This window comes from Microcebus murinus, chromosome 13 (assembly GCF_040939455.1).
Source record: "Microcebus murinus isolate Inina chromosome 13, M.murinus_Inina_mat1.0, whole genome shotgun sequence".
In the NCBI taxonomy this organism is placed as follows: domain Eukaryota; kingdom Metazoa; phylum Chordata; class Mammalia; order Primates; family Cheirogaleidae; genus Microcebus; species Microcebus murinus.
The window spans coordinates 60,398,508-60,416,203 of NC_134116.1; the positions used below are offsets into that span (position 1 = coordinate 60,398,508).

General features: G+C 36.0%; 2 protein-coding genes across 2 annotated transcripts in view; one reads left to right on the plus strand and one right to left on the minus strand.

Annotated features, from left to right (window-relative positions):
• The window catches only part of GTF2F2 (general transcription factor IIF subunit 2), a 149,086-nt gene that overhangs the window by 61,854 nt on the left and 69,536 nt on the right, over positions 1-17,696 (plus strand). Inside the window, exon 5 of the mRNA XM_012782733.3 lies at positions 15,120-15,201. Coding sequence (XP_012638187.1) covers positions 15,120-15,201 — 82 coding nt within the window. The remainder of the gene's footprint in view (positions 1-15,119; positions 15,202-17,696) is intronic.
• On the minus strand, positions 857-9,155 carry KCTD4 (potassium channel tetramerization domain containing 4). The gene is made up of 2 exons (XM_012782732.3): positions 8,959-9,155; positions 857-2,481 (listed from the first exon to the last, which is right to left on the minus strand). Exon 2 carries the CDS (start codon positions 2,293-2,295, stop codon positions 1,516-1,518), a length of 780 nt encoding a protein of 259 aa, XP_012638186.1. The 5' UTR covers positions 2,296-2,481; positions 8,959-9,155; the 3' UTR covers positions 857-1,515.

A 17,696-nucleotide genomic window follows, 5' to 3' on the forward strand; every position in this document is an offset into this window, starting at 1 on the left:
TTTTAGTATGTGCAGCTAACTTTTATATTACTTTAGATGTTGTAATTGGAAGTCAGTTATAGTTCTGGGAATGAATAATATTTATACTAAGTTTGTATGAGTAATCAAACTTTTGGCATATATGCTAATTTAACTGTGTAACCTCAGTCAAGATTTATAGAAATCTTTTGTTGAAGTTTATTAAAATTAAGATATAGTTACCAGTTTTAATGATTCAATTTAATTTATTTTTTTCCTCTGCCCTGAATGATCTGCAGGAATGGTTTAATTTTAAAGGAGCAAATTTAAGATATAATTTGTTCTTAGAAGCTAAGAATAAATAGTATAGAAATGATTTAGTAGTTCTTTGGGGGGGTAAAAATATACTCACATTTAAAGTTAAGTTGATAGATTATTTCATTGAAACAACCATATGTAAAACTTAATTTTAAAAAACTAATTTCTTGTTTAGCATATTTAGCACAACTCAGTGAGTCTGAGATTTAGAATCACAATAGGTATTTAAGAAGTCAATAAATTTCTTTCATAAGAGTAATTGATAGTCATTTAATATTTTTGAGCTTGAAAAATGAGAAGATATTTAGACTGATTCTGAAAATGAACTCCTTTATTATTCTAATAACATACCATGTACCATATTGAGACTAAGTTATCCATGCTTTGTGGGAGCTCAGCTTGCAAAGAAATGAATTTGCTGGGTTTTGTCACTTGCAAGATCAGCCTGGGTTACTGAAGCCTGCCAGTCAACTACATCAAATACATAATATTGTGGGAAATCATTAAGTAGTACTATTTGTTTTTAAAGTGACACATAACTTTTTATTGTAATTATTAATACAAGCAAAGAAGCTAGCAGTGTTTTTATTCTTTTATTGTCATCAAGCAGTTTTCTAGGAATTTTCAGCAAAATATCAATTCAAGTATAATTCTAGTATGAAATACAGAACTGTGAGTTAGCTTTTGGTGCCTGCTGTGAAAAATCAAATCAATAGCTTTTTTCAGTCTCATTTTATTTCACTGTAACTCAGTTTTAGGTAGGTCTGCACATCTATTTTGCTCTCAGTGATTAATTTTACCAGTTCAGTTTTTTTGTAGATTTTTGCCATAAGTAGAAAGGATTTTTAAATCTTATAGCCCCTTAAAATATTTTACTAGCATTTACTTAAATGAACGATAATGCACATGCTTGTTTTTTGTGTAAATACCCAAGACATTCTGGTTGAAAGACAGCTTAAGGAAAAATAAACAAATAGCAAAAGCATTCAGTCTTTATTTACAGTATATAGAAGATTACTGTTTTCATTTTAGGTGGAAGAGTCTGATCAGCAGGGACGCCCCAGAAGAATGACATCTTTAGCGATAGAATTTACATACCGTTAGCTCACAGTAATTGATTAGCAGCAGGGCTCTGTAGTACAGAGCTAGCTGGGTACGTTATTTGGGATGCCTTTGATGCTGTGATTTTCCGAAGCTTGCTGGCTGCATGCTTGTTGCCTTTGTTTGTGATACAGGTAATTACTTGATAAAATGAAGTGCATCGCTGTGAACAATTGACCCTTTGGAACAATCCAGGCTGGTCAGCAGTCTGAAGCCACACTTTAAAGCCATCATTATTGCCTCAAACTTAAGAGTTTCCAAGGTACAGACAAAGGTGTTGTCTTCCTTTAGTACAAGTCGAGTGCCATTTTCAGACTTTATGAAGTATTTAAATTGAATGATATTTGACGATATTGAAAACTCCTCCGGAAATCCATCCAGCCTGCTCTTGGACACCAGAACAATGCGAGATTTTATTTTTGATATGAAATCAGGAGCATTACAGAAAATTCTCAGTCCTTGTGAGCGATCGTGGTTATCTGTTATTTCCAAGAAAGTAGTCTCTCTGGGTGTTAGCTGTTCTTTTTCCCACCTGGATTTCACTTCCTCTGCCAGTCCCTTGAGCTGAAAGAATTCTGCTTCTTGTGCAAGAAGTTGATTTTCACGAAACCCTTCGGGCAATAGAAGTTCTCCATTTCGTAGGAAGTTTAGGACATGCCTGAAGAGGAGCCCATCCCTGTCTATGAAATAATGACCATCAGCATCAAACGGGCAGAGGATCTTTCCATTTACTATACCTTCAAGAAAAGTGTCTGGGTACTTGGTCAGTGTTTGTTTTTGAGTGATGTATAAATATCCACCAACGTTGAGGGTCATCAGTGTGGATTTGCAGGTCTTTCCTTGTTCAGTATCTTCCAGGCTGTTGTGTTTCCCTTCATACTCCTTTTCTTTTTCTCTTCTGTTTATTTTCCGCTCCATTTTTTGAAGAAGCTGCTTCAGCTTGTTCTTCTTGGCTTTGAGATTTTTAAAAAAGAAACACTACCACACAAACACGCCTTTATTCAGCCCCAGCCTGGTGATGGAATGGAAATGCTGGCAGCATTGCCTGCGCTGTCAGCTCGGTTTTGCAGTAGGTGGCGTCTCAGCTATGTATGCAGGAGCTTTCTGGAGTAAGACGGAAAAGAAAATTTGCATTTAACTGTATCAGGGAAGGGATTTGTTGTGAAAGGATTTTCATGTATATTTGGAGTAATAAGAGTTATTCAGAATAAATTGAATTTCCTCTTGCCAGCTAAACAGTTACAAATGTTTAATTCTCCAGCCAGATGTACATTTTTACCCATTTCTAAATGTCTTTTAAGTTATTTTTTAAATCAGGCAGGCTTAATATTGAATAATACTATTGTCTTTTGGAAAATAATTTGTATTAAAAAGTAAATCGTAAGTAGGAACCTAAGGAGCTAGGTGTGTAGAATTTTCTTTCCCACAAAAAGTCACACGGTTTCACAGTGGTGTAGTCATCTTTGAGACTCAGATAAGAATATTTAAACCTGTTATTTGTGACACCACACTTAAATTTAATTGGATGTGCATGTGATTCTGATTTGGATCTTTGTTAAGTGAGAAGAAATTTTCTTAACATCCTTTTACCCTAAAGATAAAAAAAAATCAAATAGGCTTTGCAGTAATTGTTGACATTTTTTGGTTAAGATTTTGGAAAATTCATAAACTTGTTTTATCCTAAACCAGCTTTAGTGCTGAACAAAGACTTGGACTACTATAAAAAAAGACTGTGGTGTGTGTGTGTGTGTGTATGTATGCACACATGTTAGAAAGAAAGGAAAAGGATGGAGATTCAAAATACTTACTATAAAATAATGTCGTGGCTAAGTTTTTGTTTCTTGTTTGTTTTACAAAGGACAAAAGAAACAACCAAAGCTTAATTAAGCCTTTAAAAAAAAATTCTTGAGAGCTGGAACATTGTGAGTGTGGTGTCCCCCCACCCTCTTTTTTTCTTCCTTCCCTTGTAACTTGCCTCCCAGGTCTTTTTAGTGTTGTGAGCTTTCACTTCCAGAATTTAAAGTCCCAGTGGTAAGAAATGTGAACATTGTCCCCAGTACACTATTATTTGACCTATCTGCTAAATTATTCTGAGGAACTATGTTGTTCTTAGAGTTAGACTTTACATTTTATATTAAATTGATTTATATTTCTCTTACATGAACGGTATTTTTAAATTTTCAGCTGTATGTTGATATAGAAGTGGTTGGAACAGATTCTTTTAAAAATGCCTACTTTTTATTTTCTCTAAACAATGTTAGATTTTCTTCAGATACAAAAAATTATATCCTTAATTATAGCAATTTTGAATTTAACATTTTGTATCATTGAGATTATCAGTCTATTGAACTAGAAAACTATGACATAATATTTCTAGAGCTGAGTTTTTGCTTAGAGACCATGAAATTCAGAATCTTCCTCATTTCACCAAAGGTAAAAATGCATTCCAGTGAATTTTTAGTGTTTTTTCTAGGACTTTTACAGCTTGTTAATGGCAAAGCCAACACTTAACACTAAAGCTTCCTCTCAGTCCTGCAGCATTTAAGAGTTTACTTTTGTATTCTGAGCTTTCACTTCCAGAATTTAAAGGCTCAATGGTAAGAAATGTGAACATTGTCCCCAGTACACATGTGTGTATTGATTTTGGTTTTTTTACAATAAGTCTTTTCTGTGGATATGACTTTTTAAGAGCTACTGAATATAATTGGGGGGGGCGGTACAACTTTGGAAATGTATTCATAGAATTCTGTTGTTACCATTACAAATAGTCACTGTCCATGAGTAGCATCATATAATAGCAAAATCAACAAAGGCATGACAATTTCATTTATAGGTATATAGTCCTCTTTCTATGAACTTTATGGAACGCCAGAATCAATACAGCATAACTAGTATAGTGATGGAGACTGTGCTGGAATCTTATTTAAATAAAATGATGTAGTTGGATATTATATAACACTGGGCCTGTCTGTGGGTACTTTCTTGGAGAAGCCTTGACACTGTTGCTGCTAGAGGATGGGCTTCCATGGGGGTAGCAAGAGGGTACGAATGAGACAGGACTGCCGGAAGTGGGATACCGACCTCTTCAATTGTCACTCCAGAGCCACCTTACGCTTGCAAACTCACTGGGTTCTGCTGCCAGGTTTTCACCTGATGAATGCTCCTTCTTTCTTCAGACTTTCCTTGACAGACTCTGAGCCACCCCATCGCGTGCCTCTTACCCTTGATCTCCTTTTTTCTACGCTTCACTCTGATGTTCTTGTCTTCTGCAAACCTGACATGTGTAATTTGTTTCCCACCCAGCGCCTGACAACAGCACTATACTGAAGCTCTGTCTTAGTGCCTGACTACTAGCTGACACGAATCCATAGGCCTTTTCTTTTGTCCTCTGCCCCAGCTTGCAATCTTAAAAAAGAAAAATGGCATCCAGTGGGCCCCATCTTATCCTCGTTATTCCATATTACCTCTATTAAAGCAAGATGACTGCAATTCATGGAAATTGCAGGGGTTCCTTGATCATTGCTGCCCATACACATGCCCCTTAGGAGCAAGCCAGCTTGTCTTCTTCTTAGTATATCCTAAATTTATAATTACTTACTAGGGGGTAGGGGTGCTTGTCCTAGGTGGTGTCAGTAAGGTCCACACAGCCCTAAAACTATAAAAATAGTACTTTAGTACCTATACCAAGGGAAATATCCCTGGTTTATGGGACTATACTTCTCTGCCTCACTGAAGATACAAACAGGTACTATTTGTTCAGTGGTTTTAGCAGAAGGGCTTCAACCACATATCAAAGATTAGTTTATCTAGGTCCACTTAACCAGTAGTAGATTTGAGGATTTCATCTGCCTTCACAGGCAGAAAGATAGAAAATTTTGAAAGGTTGGGGCCCTGTTTTCTATTCCGTACTTTAGCCCCTTATTAGAGTTAGATTACCTCTCTCTTACACATCTGTAATCACACATATAAAAGAGCTTTTTAATCAACTTTGAGAATTTAAACAGGTCCTTGGTATGAGTATATAGTTGAGCTCAATGCCTAACCCAGTTCTGTGAAAACTTTCATTAGGAGGTAATGCTCATCTCCTCCCATCTGCCTTAGGCAGAACTGGTTCCAGGCCAGTGGGAGGAATTCTCATCTTTTCTACCAACTCCAGAGGAGAAATAAGGTCTGTGTCATCACTATGATTGATGACGATATCATCATAATATACACTTGCTCCATTTATATGCCAGAGATAGTCCCGTGTCATGGAAGGAGGTGGAACCTTATCAGCAAGATACCGCTCCTGGTTGAAAGATACAAGATGTAATAATTACCCCAGATTCAACAGGTCACGTTTTTATAAAATTTATACTCCTTTTCAAGGAACAGGGATGGTCTTAGGAGCTGCCCTTGATGAGAACATGGTGCTTCTGTCTCCACATACTCTACCAAATCTTTTTGGTGGTTATGCTTCTAAGCCTATCTTTTAAAAGGATTAATTCCCATTATCTTAGAAAGAAAATAAAAGCAACCATAGCTAAAGAAGAAGCTATTTTTTTACTTAAACCTGACAGGTTTATTGATCTATGCTTTGACTTTCCTATGCCCTTCACAAACTGAGTTTCTCTTTTTTAACACATGGCTTGCCTCTTCCTAGCCTCCTGTTAATAGCATTGAATGTGAGAAACATTCATTTTGGTATTTAGCTGTGAATTTTTACTCTAGCCTTTCTTTGTGTTAAAAATAAAAATAAATTAAACCATGTAATATATTAACACCTCTTAAGAATTGAGAATGTTTCCATGTTAATCTAATTCTTCTTGAAGGTCCAAATTTTAGTTTCATTTTGAAATATAAAATATGTCTTTAAATGTTGTCTGGGACTGGTAACGTACTAGCAGAAGTACTGTGTCAGCTACCTTATGTAACTGACCACAGCATCTCCCAAACTATGTAGAGAGCCTGAATCTTCCTAGGACTCATAAGACATAACCTCTGGCTGGAAGGTCATGCAAACATGTCATTCCAGTCCAATGAATGTAACTGTAAATGTTTTGCAATGTTGAACTGAGTCTTTAAAGAAGCCCAGGAAACTTGGCTACATTGGCAAATTTTTTAGCCTCATTTGCAGAGTGGAGAAAAGAATAAAGCACTGTGTGTCAAAAGGAGCACAAATAAAAATGACAGACTGGCTGAGAGGTTCAGGTAAAATTCCGCTCCACATTTCTTTGCTTCTCACTACAGAGGTAATCTTGACAACAATTTACAAATCATATTAATTCATGTTTTAAATCTACTTTGGGAGATGAGTATTTCATTTTGTGAGAAGAAGTCAAACCTTAAGTTTTTTAAAACAGATTTTTTTTAAAAAAAGTGTGGCCTAAGCATTTTTATTTACTGGAAAATTTATTGTAACTGAATGAGCAAACCACTTTTATAAGCCATCAAATGTGAGTATTCAAATTATAATATTTTACAAAACTCATTTTTATAGTGCTGTTTGGCAAAATGCAATTTTATCATCTCTTTGGGAAGATGTTTTAAGCTAATAGCCATTCTTTACAATCTGAAAATGAGGGACATGACTTTGAAAACTCTTGTGAAGGTACTATTGTTATGAAGTAGTAATCAAAGAAGGTCTCTGTTCCCAAATGTTGCCCCCTACCACTTTTTCCTTCTGTTTTCATCTTCACTTTACTACATCTTATGTCTTCAGTGATGAGATGGTGTGGAAGAGAGAGAAGAGGGCCTGAACAGTAGGACTGAATGATCCATGGGAGCAAATGTGGTTTCTTACAGAGTAGAGCAATTATAAATTAGGGATGGAGGAACTCTATCATATTGCACATTTTTTCATATTTAACATTTCTGAAATTGGGGTATATCTTAAAATCATTGGCCTGTCAAAGTTTAATAACAGTGTTTTGTCTTTCTTAGTAGTACATTAAATAATGGTAAATATTACAATTGAAGGCATCTTTGAATCACTGAAGTATTTAAGCAGCTCTGTGAGCTATTCCCTCCATATCACAAGAAAGTAAAATTAACAGAGGAGAAAGGAAAAGGAAAGAGTTGTAGATGGGGGGAGAGAGAGTGGGGAAGAAAGAAAGAAATATGGCTGCTTCATGTTAAAATTATCTAGGGAGGTTATAAAAATGCCACTACTTCCCCCACACAATGCAGTTAAAGCAGAGTCTCTGGGAGTGGGCCCAGTATTTTGTAGGTGAGTCTGATGATCAACCAGAGTTGAAAAATCACCTCGGTAAGGAAATTGATGAGCTCAGGAAAGGGGACTTACCTCAAGGGAGTTTGTAATGATGGGAGCATAATTTCTACCCTGTAGTTGTGAGAATCATTTAAAAGATATCAAAGTATCTTGAAAATCCTAAAGAACTAATCTCTAGTGTATGGTATTACTATTACTAATTAAACATGGTAAAATTACTGAGGATAAAATTCATAGAACTTGAATTACATTGAAGTGATTTAAAAACGTATGCCATCAGATGTCTATAATTATTTCATGAATAGTCCCTCAACTGTATCATAGTCTTCCTAAGCACAGTGGTCTGTATTTTTCTTCCTTATCCTCCTCATCACATTCATCACAGTATTTGGCACTATTTGACTAAAGTATAGCACTACAATATAAATCTATACTTTAGGAGACTTAATCATTCCAGAAGAATTTGTTTTCTATCCATTTAATCACTTTTGCTCTTGTTTTTAAATTTTCTCTAATTTCAAGTGCAGCAGCCAAAGCTGGATAGCACTCTTTAATGAAAATCTAACTAAAACAAATTATTACAGTACTATGTTTTTTTGTGTTTTTTTGAAACAGAGTCTCACTCTGTTGCCCGGGCTAGAATGTGTCAGCCTAGCTTATTGCAACCTCAAACTCCTAGGCTCAAGCGATCCTTCTGCCTCAGCCTCCCAGGTAGCTGGAACAACAGGCATGCATCACATGCCCTAATAATTTTTTCTATTTTTAGTGGTTTGGCTAATTTCTTTCTCTTTTTAATAGAGACGGGGTCTTACTCTTACTCAGGCTGGTCTCAAACTCCTGAGCTCAAGCACTCCTCCCACCTCAGCCTCCCAGAGTGCTTAAGGATTATAGGCGTGAGCCACTGCACCTGGCCAAGATTCTATGTCTAGTCCTCAAATTATGGTTTCAGTATTTGATTTAAAATTGTGGATTCCCAGCACATTAGGCATATTTGTAATTTGAATATTATTAAGAGAAAACATACAAACAGATAACTTTTAGGAATATTTATGTGACTGCTCATTCATTACCTTTCAGGTAAATAATAAAATGCTAACTCTATAGGTTAGTTTACTGAAATCTGAGCATAATCTTTTATTCCTAAAATTCCTCAAGATTAATAGGGATCAGAACATCAATTCACAAATTCGAGATAATATAGAGATAATTAGATATATAGATAATATAGAGATAGTTTGCCTAACTAGTTTAAGATGCCAGTCTCTTTTATTATTAATAGGCTTCACCTGAGTACCACAGGCAAACAGCTGCTAGGAAAATATTTTAAATGCAAATAAAGTAAAATACTAGGAATATTAAAAGTGGTTTACCTTTTAAATGTACTTTCTCTATGAAGATCCTTTTCCAGAGAGTGTAGACACAGATGTAGTATAATTAAGAGTCAGGAGAGTAACTTCAAAAGTCTTGGATCACTCCAAAATCTTGGTTACTAGCCCACTGGTTTCTATTTTAACTGGAGTTGGAAGTACTCTTAAAGACCTCCACATTTGACTGGATCCAGAATGGTTCTGAGGAAATGAATGCCCATAACTTCCTGATGCCTAAAACTTCCTAGCATACTTGAATGCATTACTTACATGCCAATGCTAATAAGCATCCTTCCTGCTTACTTTAACTTGTTCAAACTAGGAATGCCCTTAACTTGAAAAACGTGCCGGTTGGTCATTTCTCTTGAGTTCTTCAACATAGAGTGTGTCTCAACTTCAGATACAGGGTAGGAATGGCCAGCTTAGAGCACAAGTTTGAATATTTTTAAGTCTTAGGCAGCTTCTTAACATTTTGTGGTGGTTGTTCCAAGAAAAATTTCTACTCAAAGAAAATTAATTATATCTAGGTCTTTTAGAAAGAATTAGAGCAAACAAAATAAACACTAATGAAATAATAAACCATCCCCAGTTGGAGAGGATCTAGTGTTTTTATTTAGTTAAAGAGACCTAAAAGATCTCAGAGAATCCAGTAACTTCATTATGTAGATTCCGAGGCCCAGAAATGTAAAGTGACTTTTCCAAAGTAATACTGCTATTTAGTGACAGAATCATAACTAGAAGCCTTCAATTCTTTTAATAGGATGTGCTTTGTGTACTTATCCTTTAAAATTTTTTCTCAAGTTTTTTCTTAAACTAGTTAGCAGAATATACATAAATAAAATATCATCAAAGGTGTGTGTTTATACTCAGTAAGGTTCTTTTGGGTGCAAGTAGCAGAAACCAATTAACAAATCAATTTAGCCAAAAAGCGGGGGAGGGAGAATTTAAGAAGGATCCCACAATATTTCTCAGAATCCAAAGAAGAGCTGAACAAAATGGTCAAGTCAAAGGTAAAACCTGGATCATTGCAAGGCCTTCGGTAAAGTGAGTTTGTGTGGCTTCTCTTTAGAGTGCTGGCATGACCATGTCATTCAAGTAATATAAGTCCTTTAGGTGAAAATTCCAAGTACAGGAGAGAAAATAAGCGTGGGCACACACCAAAAGCCATTGCTAAGGCCATTCCCACCACCTTCAGTGCCCTTCCTTTTCACTTGACTTCCCAGTCCTACCCATTTTTCAAGGTCTAGCACAAACATTGCTTTCCTTATCAAAACTTTTTGATCCCCAGCTAGACATAATCTGTGTGTGTGTGTAATCCTAATACTTTGTGTATGTCTCTGCTTTATAAGCCTTAACACATTCTACTTTGTCCAAGAGAATCCCACAGCCCATATAGAAAGACCAGTAGATGCTCAGTTAAATTAAAAGATAGGAAATTATAATAAATGATACCAGCATGCATTCATATCTGCCTTAAACATTTTATCTTAAAACCTATAAATGTACGTCTAGTTGCTGATGTGCATATAGGATAAGACCTTTACTTTGAGTATAGGATGCTGATTGACCATTTGCTTTCTCTTTTTTTTTTGAAAATTAAACCCATAATGTAGTTTAGATTTTCATTTTGCTTTCTTCAAAAAGGAGTGAGAACTTGGACACAGTGAAACAATACAAATGTAGATTCTTTCTAGACTTTTATGCTTCTCTTCTAGTCTCCCCCATACCTAATTTGACAGTATTTTTTTAATAATTTACTTTTATATGAAGTCTTATGAAGGCATTCAACAGTTTTCATAAAAACACCCCCATATACTCATAACTTAATGGCCTTATATAATATATAATCAAATTGTGTAATTACTTAAACTAGCATAAACAAGTTCTAGCATAGTTTGAGCAGAAGTGTGTGGGAGTACTAGAGATTAACCTACTACCCACTAGTGTATATAGTGAGCTGTGGGCATCTGTCACTATATTTAATAGCGAGGAATTGAGAGCCTTTGTTAATACGGAGTGAGTTAAATGGAGGTATATTGAAAGTATTTTTGTTGCATTAAAATGATTTATATACTTGTCTTATCCTACTAGACCAGCAACTCTTAAAATGTGGTCTGGGAATTGCTGGGTAGAGGGGTCCCTGAGACCCTTTCAAGGGATCTGTGAGATCAAAACTATTTTTATAGTAATACTAAGCCTTTTTTGTTTTCTTCACTCACATTCTCTAAAAATGTCTTACTGGGCCGGGCACTGTGGCTCACGCCTGTAATCCTAGCTCTTGGGAGGCCGAGGCGGGCGGATTGCTCAAGGTCAGGAGTTCAAAACCAGCCTGAGCAAGAGCGAGACCCCGTCTCTACTATAAATAGAAAGAAATTAATTGGCCAACTGATATATATATAAAAATTAGCCGGGCATGGTGGCGCATGCCTGTAGTCCCAGCTACCCGGGAGGCTGAGGCAGAAGGATCACTGGAGCCCAGGAGTTTGAGGTTGCTGTGAGCTAGGCTGACGCCACGGCACTCACTCTAGCCTGGGCAACAAAGCGAGACTCTGTCTCAAAAAAAAAAAAAAAAAAATGTCTTACTGTTAGTTTCTAATATGGTAGATAGCAATAGTTAAATCTCACATAAATAAAAGTTCCTTGGGGGGCATCTACACTTTTTTCCTTTTAAAAGCAAATTTACATTTATTAAGTTTTTCTAAAATGTATTTCTTTAATCGACAAATAAAATTTGTGTGTATTTATGATGTACAACATGATGTTTTGAAATATGTATACGTTGTGGAATGGCTAAATCAATCTGTTTACATCTATCCTTTTTAGGGATATATGCCACAGAATGTTTGAGAATGGCTATGCTCAGCTCTGTGCTCCTTGTGGGCAGGAACCATGTTTCATTAATCTTTGTTATTCCTGATGCGCCCTTGCATTATCTTTTACATAAAAGGCACTCAGTAAATATTTTATAAATGTATGAGAATAAAAAAGATGATTTTTAAAGTACTTGTGGTCTTTCACACTGGGCCAATAAAGTAGTTTTAAGTACGGATTCCAGTATTAATGAATAGGATCTAGAATTAACAGCAGTAGTGTGTAAGTGAGTACTTTTAAATGCTTTTAAAATAAAATTTAATACCTTTCCCTTGAAATGTTAAGCAGTGTTTTGAAGAAGAAAAGCATGATTTAGTGGAAAGAATATGGGAACAGATTCCCATGAGGTTTTGAAAAGTATGTAAAGGCTTTTAAAAAGAGAGCAGACAAATCATGCCTAGGAAGCTGTATCATAAGAAAATTGGTCTTTGTAAAATTTATTTACAAGAAGGGGTGAATGGAAATGAACAGAGATGTGAGGTTATTTCAGAGCAGCCAATTGGTGGGAAAATTCTTTGTTGATGAAGACCTTTCCACCTTTCCTTTCACTTTAAGTACCATTTGAAAGCTATTTTAGGTATGAAAAGATATATGATGGACAGAAATTTATGGTTTGAGGAAATGAATTTTACTGCTTTGTGTTAGTGACCTTGATCAAAGAATAGCAAGGAGAATAGTGGCCAAGTTGAAATGGGCAAGTGCTTTGGACCTGCTTTCTGCCCTTTCATGTGTTATGGAGAAAGTTGATAGCGCACAACTTAACTAAAAATTAAATTCAGCCTGTGCACCTGGAGTAGGTATTGCTAAAATAAAGGGAAGCATTCTCTTATTAAAAGGTAGCTCTTTTAGTTTTCAACACTAATAAACACGTGTGTGATTAAATTATTTTCAGGGATGGCACTCTAGTTTAATTTTTAGAAGGATTAATTTGTTAGAAGATAACGGAATTTGAAAAATAAAAATAATTCATTTGTGTTCTTATATTGGACTTTCCTTGTACAGTTAACACACTTTATACATCAAATTTCCAAATCTTTCTATTGTTGTGATGACTGAAGAATTTTTCTTCATAGAACTTTCAGCTTCAGTGAGAGGCAAACTTAAATATAAGATTTGTTTATGCTTTAAGAACTTTTACAAATTTTAATCTTATTAAATAAATTCACTAATAAGAGGATATTATTTTTAGATTTTTTAATTAAATTTAATATAAAGTAAGTATGGCTTTTTAATTGTTTCCTTCTTGGCATGTTTTGGTATAAGGTATGCATGCCTCTCTTCACTGTCCTTTCCAGCCCTCTGACAGCCTCTACTTGAGATTTGTTGCATATGTTACATTGAGGGACCCTGGATATATTGAATACACACTGTGTGATTGTCATTAGTACAGTATAGCATCCCCTAGATTTTGGAGACAAATTCAAGAAAGGTCACTTACAAGAAAAATTTTTCTAGGCAGGGCCAGGTAGCTCACACCTATAATCCTAGCACTCTGGGAGGCCAAGGTGGGAGGATCGCTCAAGGTCAGGAGTTCGAGATCAGCCTGAGCAAGAGCAAGACCCCGTCTCTAGTGAAAATAGAAAGAAATTAATTGGACAACTAAAAATATATAGAAACAATTAGCCGGGCATGGTGGCACATGCCTGTAGTTCTAGCTACTTGGGAGGCTGAGACAGAAGGATTGTTTGAGCCCAGGAATTTGAGGTTGCTGTGAGTTAGGATGATGCCACAACACTCTAGCCCAGGCAACAGAGTGGGACTCTGTCTCAAAACACACACACACACACACACACACATATATATAAAATTTTAAAAACAGATGTTCTAGTATAAATCATGTAGGCATAGTTCTATATACGCTACAGGTGAACTGCATGCCTCCTGAAGACAGTACTGTATCTTAGTCATCTTTGACTCTATAATGCTGAGATGGTGCACTTTGCATAGTAGAGATTTTGTTAATATTAGTGGAGTGAATGAAGTAATTCTTTCTAAAGAGATGAATCATAAATGCATTGCTAATGAGCCAGCAGCTTTCCTGACTCTCTTCTGAAAATCCAGTTGAATTCTTGTGAACGAATGACTGAACCATAACTCTTCTAACTATAGTCAAACATTTCTAGGATGTAAAGCTGATGCCATTATGAGCATTCATGTATGAATTATATAATAAGGTAAGGTTTATCAAGTGACCACACCACAATGCTTGGTGCCCACTAGGCACACAGTCGGTGCTAGCTTCTGTTTGGTTTTTCTGTTTTCCCTAGGTTTTATGTCAGAGTCCCTATGAGAAGTACTAATGGTAGAGAAAATTGCCTTTTTGTTTGTACAAATAGTCATAGCAGTTAAAGATTCTGTTTTGACACACCCAAATTTATAATTCTGATGGAAAATAGAAATTAGAGCAGCTGTCAGGCTGAAATGGTACACAGTATAACCCAGACAATAGACTCATCCAGTTTTTCAGTGTTTTCTGGGCTGGCTGTTCTAGCCACAGTATATTCTAGAATTCTAATTTATTTACACACACACTCACACACACATCTTTTTTTTTTTTTTTTTTTTTTTGAGACAGAGTCTCACTTTGTTGCCCAGGCTAGAGTGAGTGCCATGGCGGCAGCCTAGCTCACAGCAACCTCACACTCCTGGGCTCAAGCGATCCTACTGCCTCAGCCTCCCGAGTAGCTGGGACTACAGGCATGCGCCACCATGCCCGGCTAATTTTTTCTGTATGTATTAGTTGGCCAATTAATTTTCTTTCTATTTATAGTAGAGACGGGGTCTCGCTCTTGTTCAGGCTGGTTTTGAACTCCTGACCTCGAGCAATCCACCCGCCTCGGCCTCCCAGAGTGCTAGGATTACAGGCGTGAGCCACCGCGCCCGGCCTCACACACACATCTTTGATTTAGTGTTTTAGACTAGCTGTGTTTTCAGAAGTTCCTTTTCTGCCAAAGATGATAGCCTCTGTATGCTTCAAAATTTTTAAAAGTTGATATTGTGCCCTTTTAAGCCACCTTATTTAGAGCTAAATGTATAAAAGCTGTTATTGACAAGGGGCTATAGCAGCCCAGTAAACAAACTTGACAGGATTTGTTTGTTATTAGCCAATAATAAGGTTTCTCTCTTTTCTGACCAGTGATGTTACTATAAATTTAATACTATTCCTTTTTTTTCCTTGATTTTTATTATTGATTATATTTGATTGTCATATTACTATGGTTAGTGTGTCAAAATACAATCTTGAAAATGATAAATGTTATATCTCTGAATATATGTATTTTTTCCCATTCAAGATAAGCTGTCATTGGAAGGAATAGTGGTACAAAGAGCTGAATGCCGACCAGCTGCCAGTGAAAACTACATGAGATTAAAAAGGTTGGTGTTTTGTATCTTTAAAATGATAACCAATATTTCTCTCTGGAGATTGAGATACATGTATTAGATTTAGATTGCCTATTAACTGCATGAAAACCATGGTTATCCTTGAAAGTATTTGCTTCAAAGGCTGTTTAGTTTTAAAACCAAGTAAGAGTTTCTTTGACACTAGGGAACTTTCAGAATCTGGGCTGTTTATTTGAGATATTTTAAGCTACTATGTTAATATATCTAGGAATCAAAGTTTTTAAACTATGTTTTCTAGTTGTCCAATCTTTATACCCTAAAGGCATGTAAAAAAGTCTTTTTACTACTTTATTTTCAAAAGCTGAAATTTTCCCATAATGAATATGTATCCCAAATACTGTCTTGTATAAAGCAAATATAGTTGTCAAAATATCATCCTATTCTCTTGATCCACAGAGAACTTTTTAAAAATGTATGCACTTTGTTAGAAATTTTGTTTCAGGGTCTGTCCCCTGCCCCTTTATTATTTAAAGATGATGGTTGCAAATTCTTGATACCCCAAATTTTATGACAAATAGTTAGCAGTTTTTTAAACCCTGAAGAAATATATTTTACCTGTTTCATATTTTCTTTTTAATGTATTTTAGCCCCTTGTGATTTAGACTCATGATTGTTCATTCATTTAGCACTTAATGTCTATCAGATACTTTCTTAGGAGCTACCGAAATAGTAGTGAACAAATCAGACAAAAATCTCTATTCTCACAGAGCTTTCATTTTAGCAAATGCTGGTAGTTGAGAATGAACTGCTGATATAGTAGTAGCCTCTTGGATAGCAGCATTCTCCTCTATAAAAGAGGCCAGGTGAGCTGGATTCTCTCTAAATTTCACATCATCTTTAAAATTTTTCCCATTTTCTCAATTAGATTAGACTCTGTCTCCTGAGAATGACACAATGAGACTGGTTTTCTTGTCCAATATTCCCTCTCATTTAAATGGCTCCCCAGGGCAAGTAAAAGGATGACAGTCAAAATGAAAATATTTTATAACAGGTTTGGAAAACACACAGAAGATGTTTCTTTCTTTGTTTTTAGCCTATAAAGTTTATTATATAATACAAGTCTTTTTGAAGATTTATCTTCTTGAAAAAGGCAAAATCTGGTTACCAAGCTGCTTGCCAAGATCTTTTTTCTGTGGCCCTAATTTTCTTTACGGGGTTTCTAAAGATTTCTGATGATGAAATCATGTAAGTCATCTACTGTGTTTATAAAATACAAAATCCTTTTTTGTATTTAAAAAAAAAAATCCTTTTTTTTTTTTTTTTTTTTACCAAAAACATAAAAATTGGGCCAGACATAGTATCTCACACCTATAATACTAACACTTTGGGAGGACACAAGGATTATTTGAGGACAGAAATTCGAGACCAGCCTGAGCAAGAGCGAGACTTCCTCATCTCTACAAAAAATAAAGAAATTAGCTGAGTGCTAACACCTAATAGTCCCAGCTATCCAGGAGGCTGAGGCAGGAGAATTGCTTGAGCCCAGCCTGGGCAATAGAGTGAAAAGCTGGCATCAAGGCCGGGCGCGGTGGCTCACACCTGTAATCCTAGCACTCTGGGAGGCCGAGGCAGGCAGATTGCTCGAGGTCAGGAGTTCGAAACCAGCCTGAGCAAGAGCGAGACCCCATCTCTACTATAAATAGAAAGAAATTAATTGGCAAACTAATATATATAGAAAAAATTCGCCGGGCATGGAGGCGCATGCCTGTAGTCCCAGCTACTTGGGAGGCTGAGGCAGTAGGATTGCTTGAGCCCAGGAGTTTGAGGTTGCTGTGAGCTAGGCTGACGCCATGGCACTCACTCTAGCCTGGGCAACAAAGTGAGACTCTGTCTCAAAAAAACAAAAAAAAAAAACACAAAGCTGGCATCAAAAAAATAAATAAATAAAATAAAAATTGTTTACCCTTTCAATTATGCTAAAAGACTAGCCATTATATACACTCATGTACTGCATAGTGATGTTTTGGTGGTCCCATAAGATTATAACACTGTATTTTTACTGTAGCTTTTCTATGTTTAGATACACAAATACTTAACCATCATGTTATAATTGCCTACAGTAGTCAGTGAAGTAACATGCTGTACATGATTGTAGTCTAGAAGCGAAAGGTTATATATACCATATAGCCTAGATGTATAGTAGACTATCCCATCTAGGTTTGTGTAAGTACAATGTGTGATGCTCACGTAACAACGAAATTGCCTAAGGGTGCATTGCTCAAAATGAATCCCGATTGTTAAGCAATGCATGACTATATTTTAGTCTTTGCTTAAGTGGCTTAGAGAAGGAAACAGGTGATTCAGGAGGATCATGTGAATTTCTGAAGTAGATGATAGATGACGTAAGTCTTGAAGACTGATATTTTTTTTAACCAAGTAGAAAAAGACGGGTTGAGAACATTCATAATAGACACGCAGACACAAAGACATGAAGGTACCTCAGCAACCTGCATGTAGTTCTGTAAGCC

Bases quoted from the DNA above. Each gene is read 5' to 3' on its own strand.
- KCTD4 (XM_012782732.3), bottom strand. From the start codon at position 2,295: ATGGAGCGGAAAATAAACAGAAGAGAAAAAGAAAAGGAGTATGAAGGG.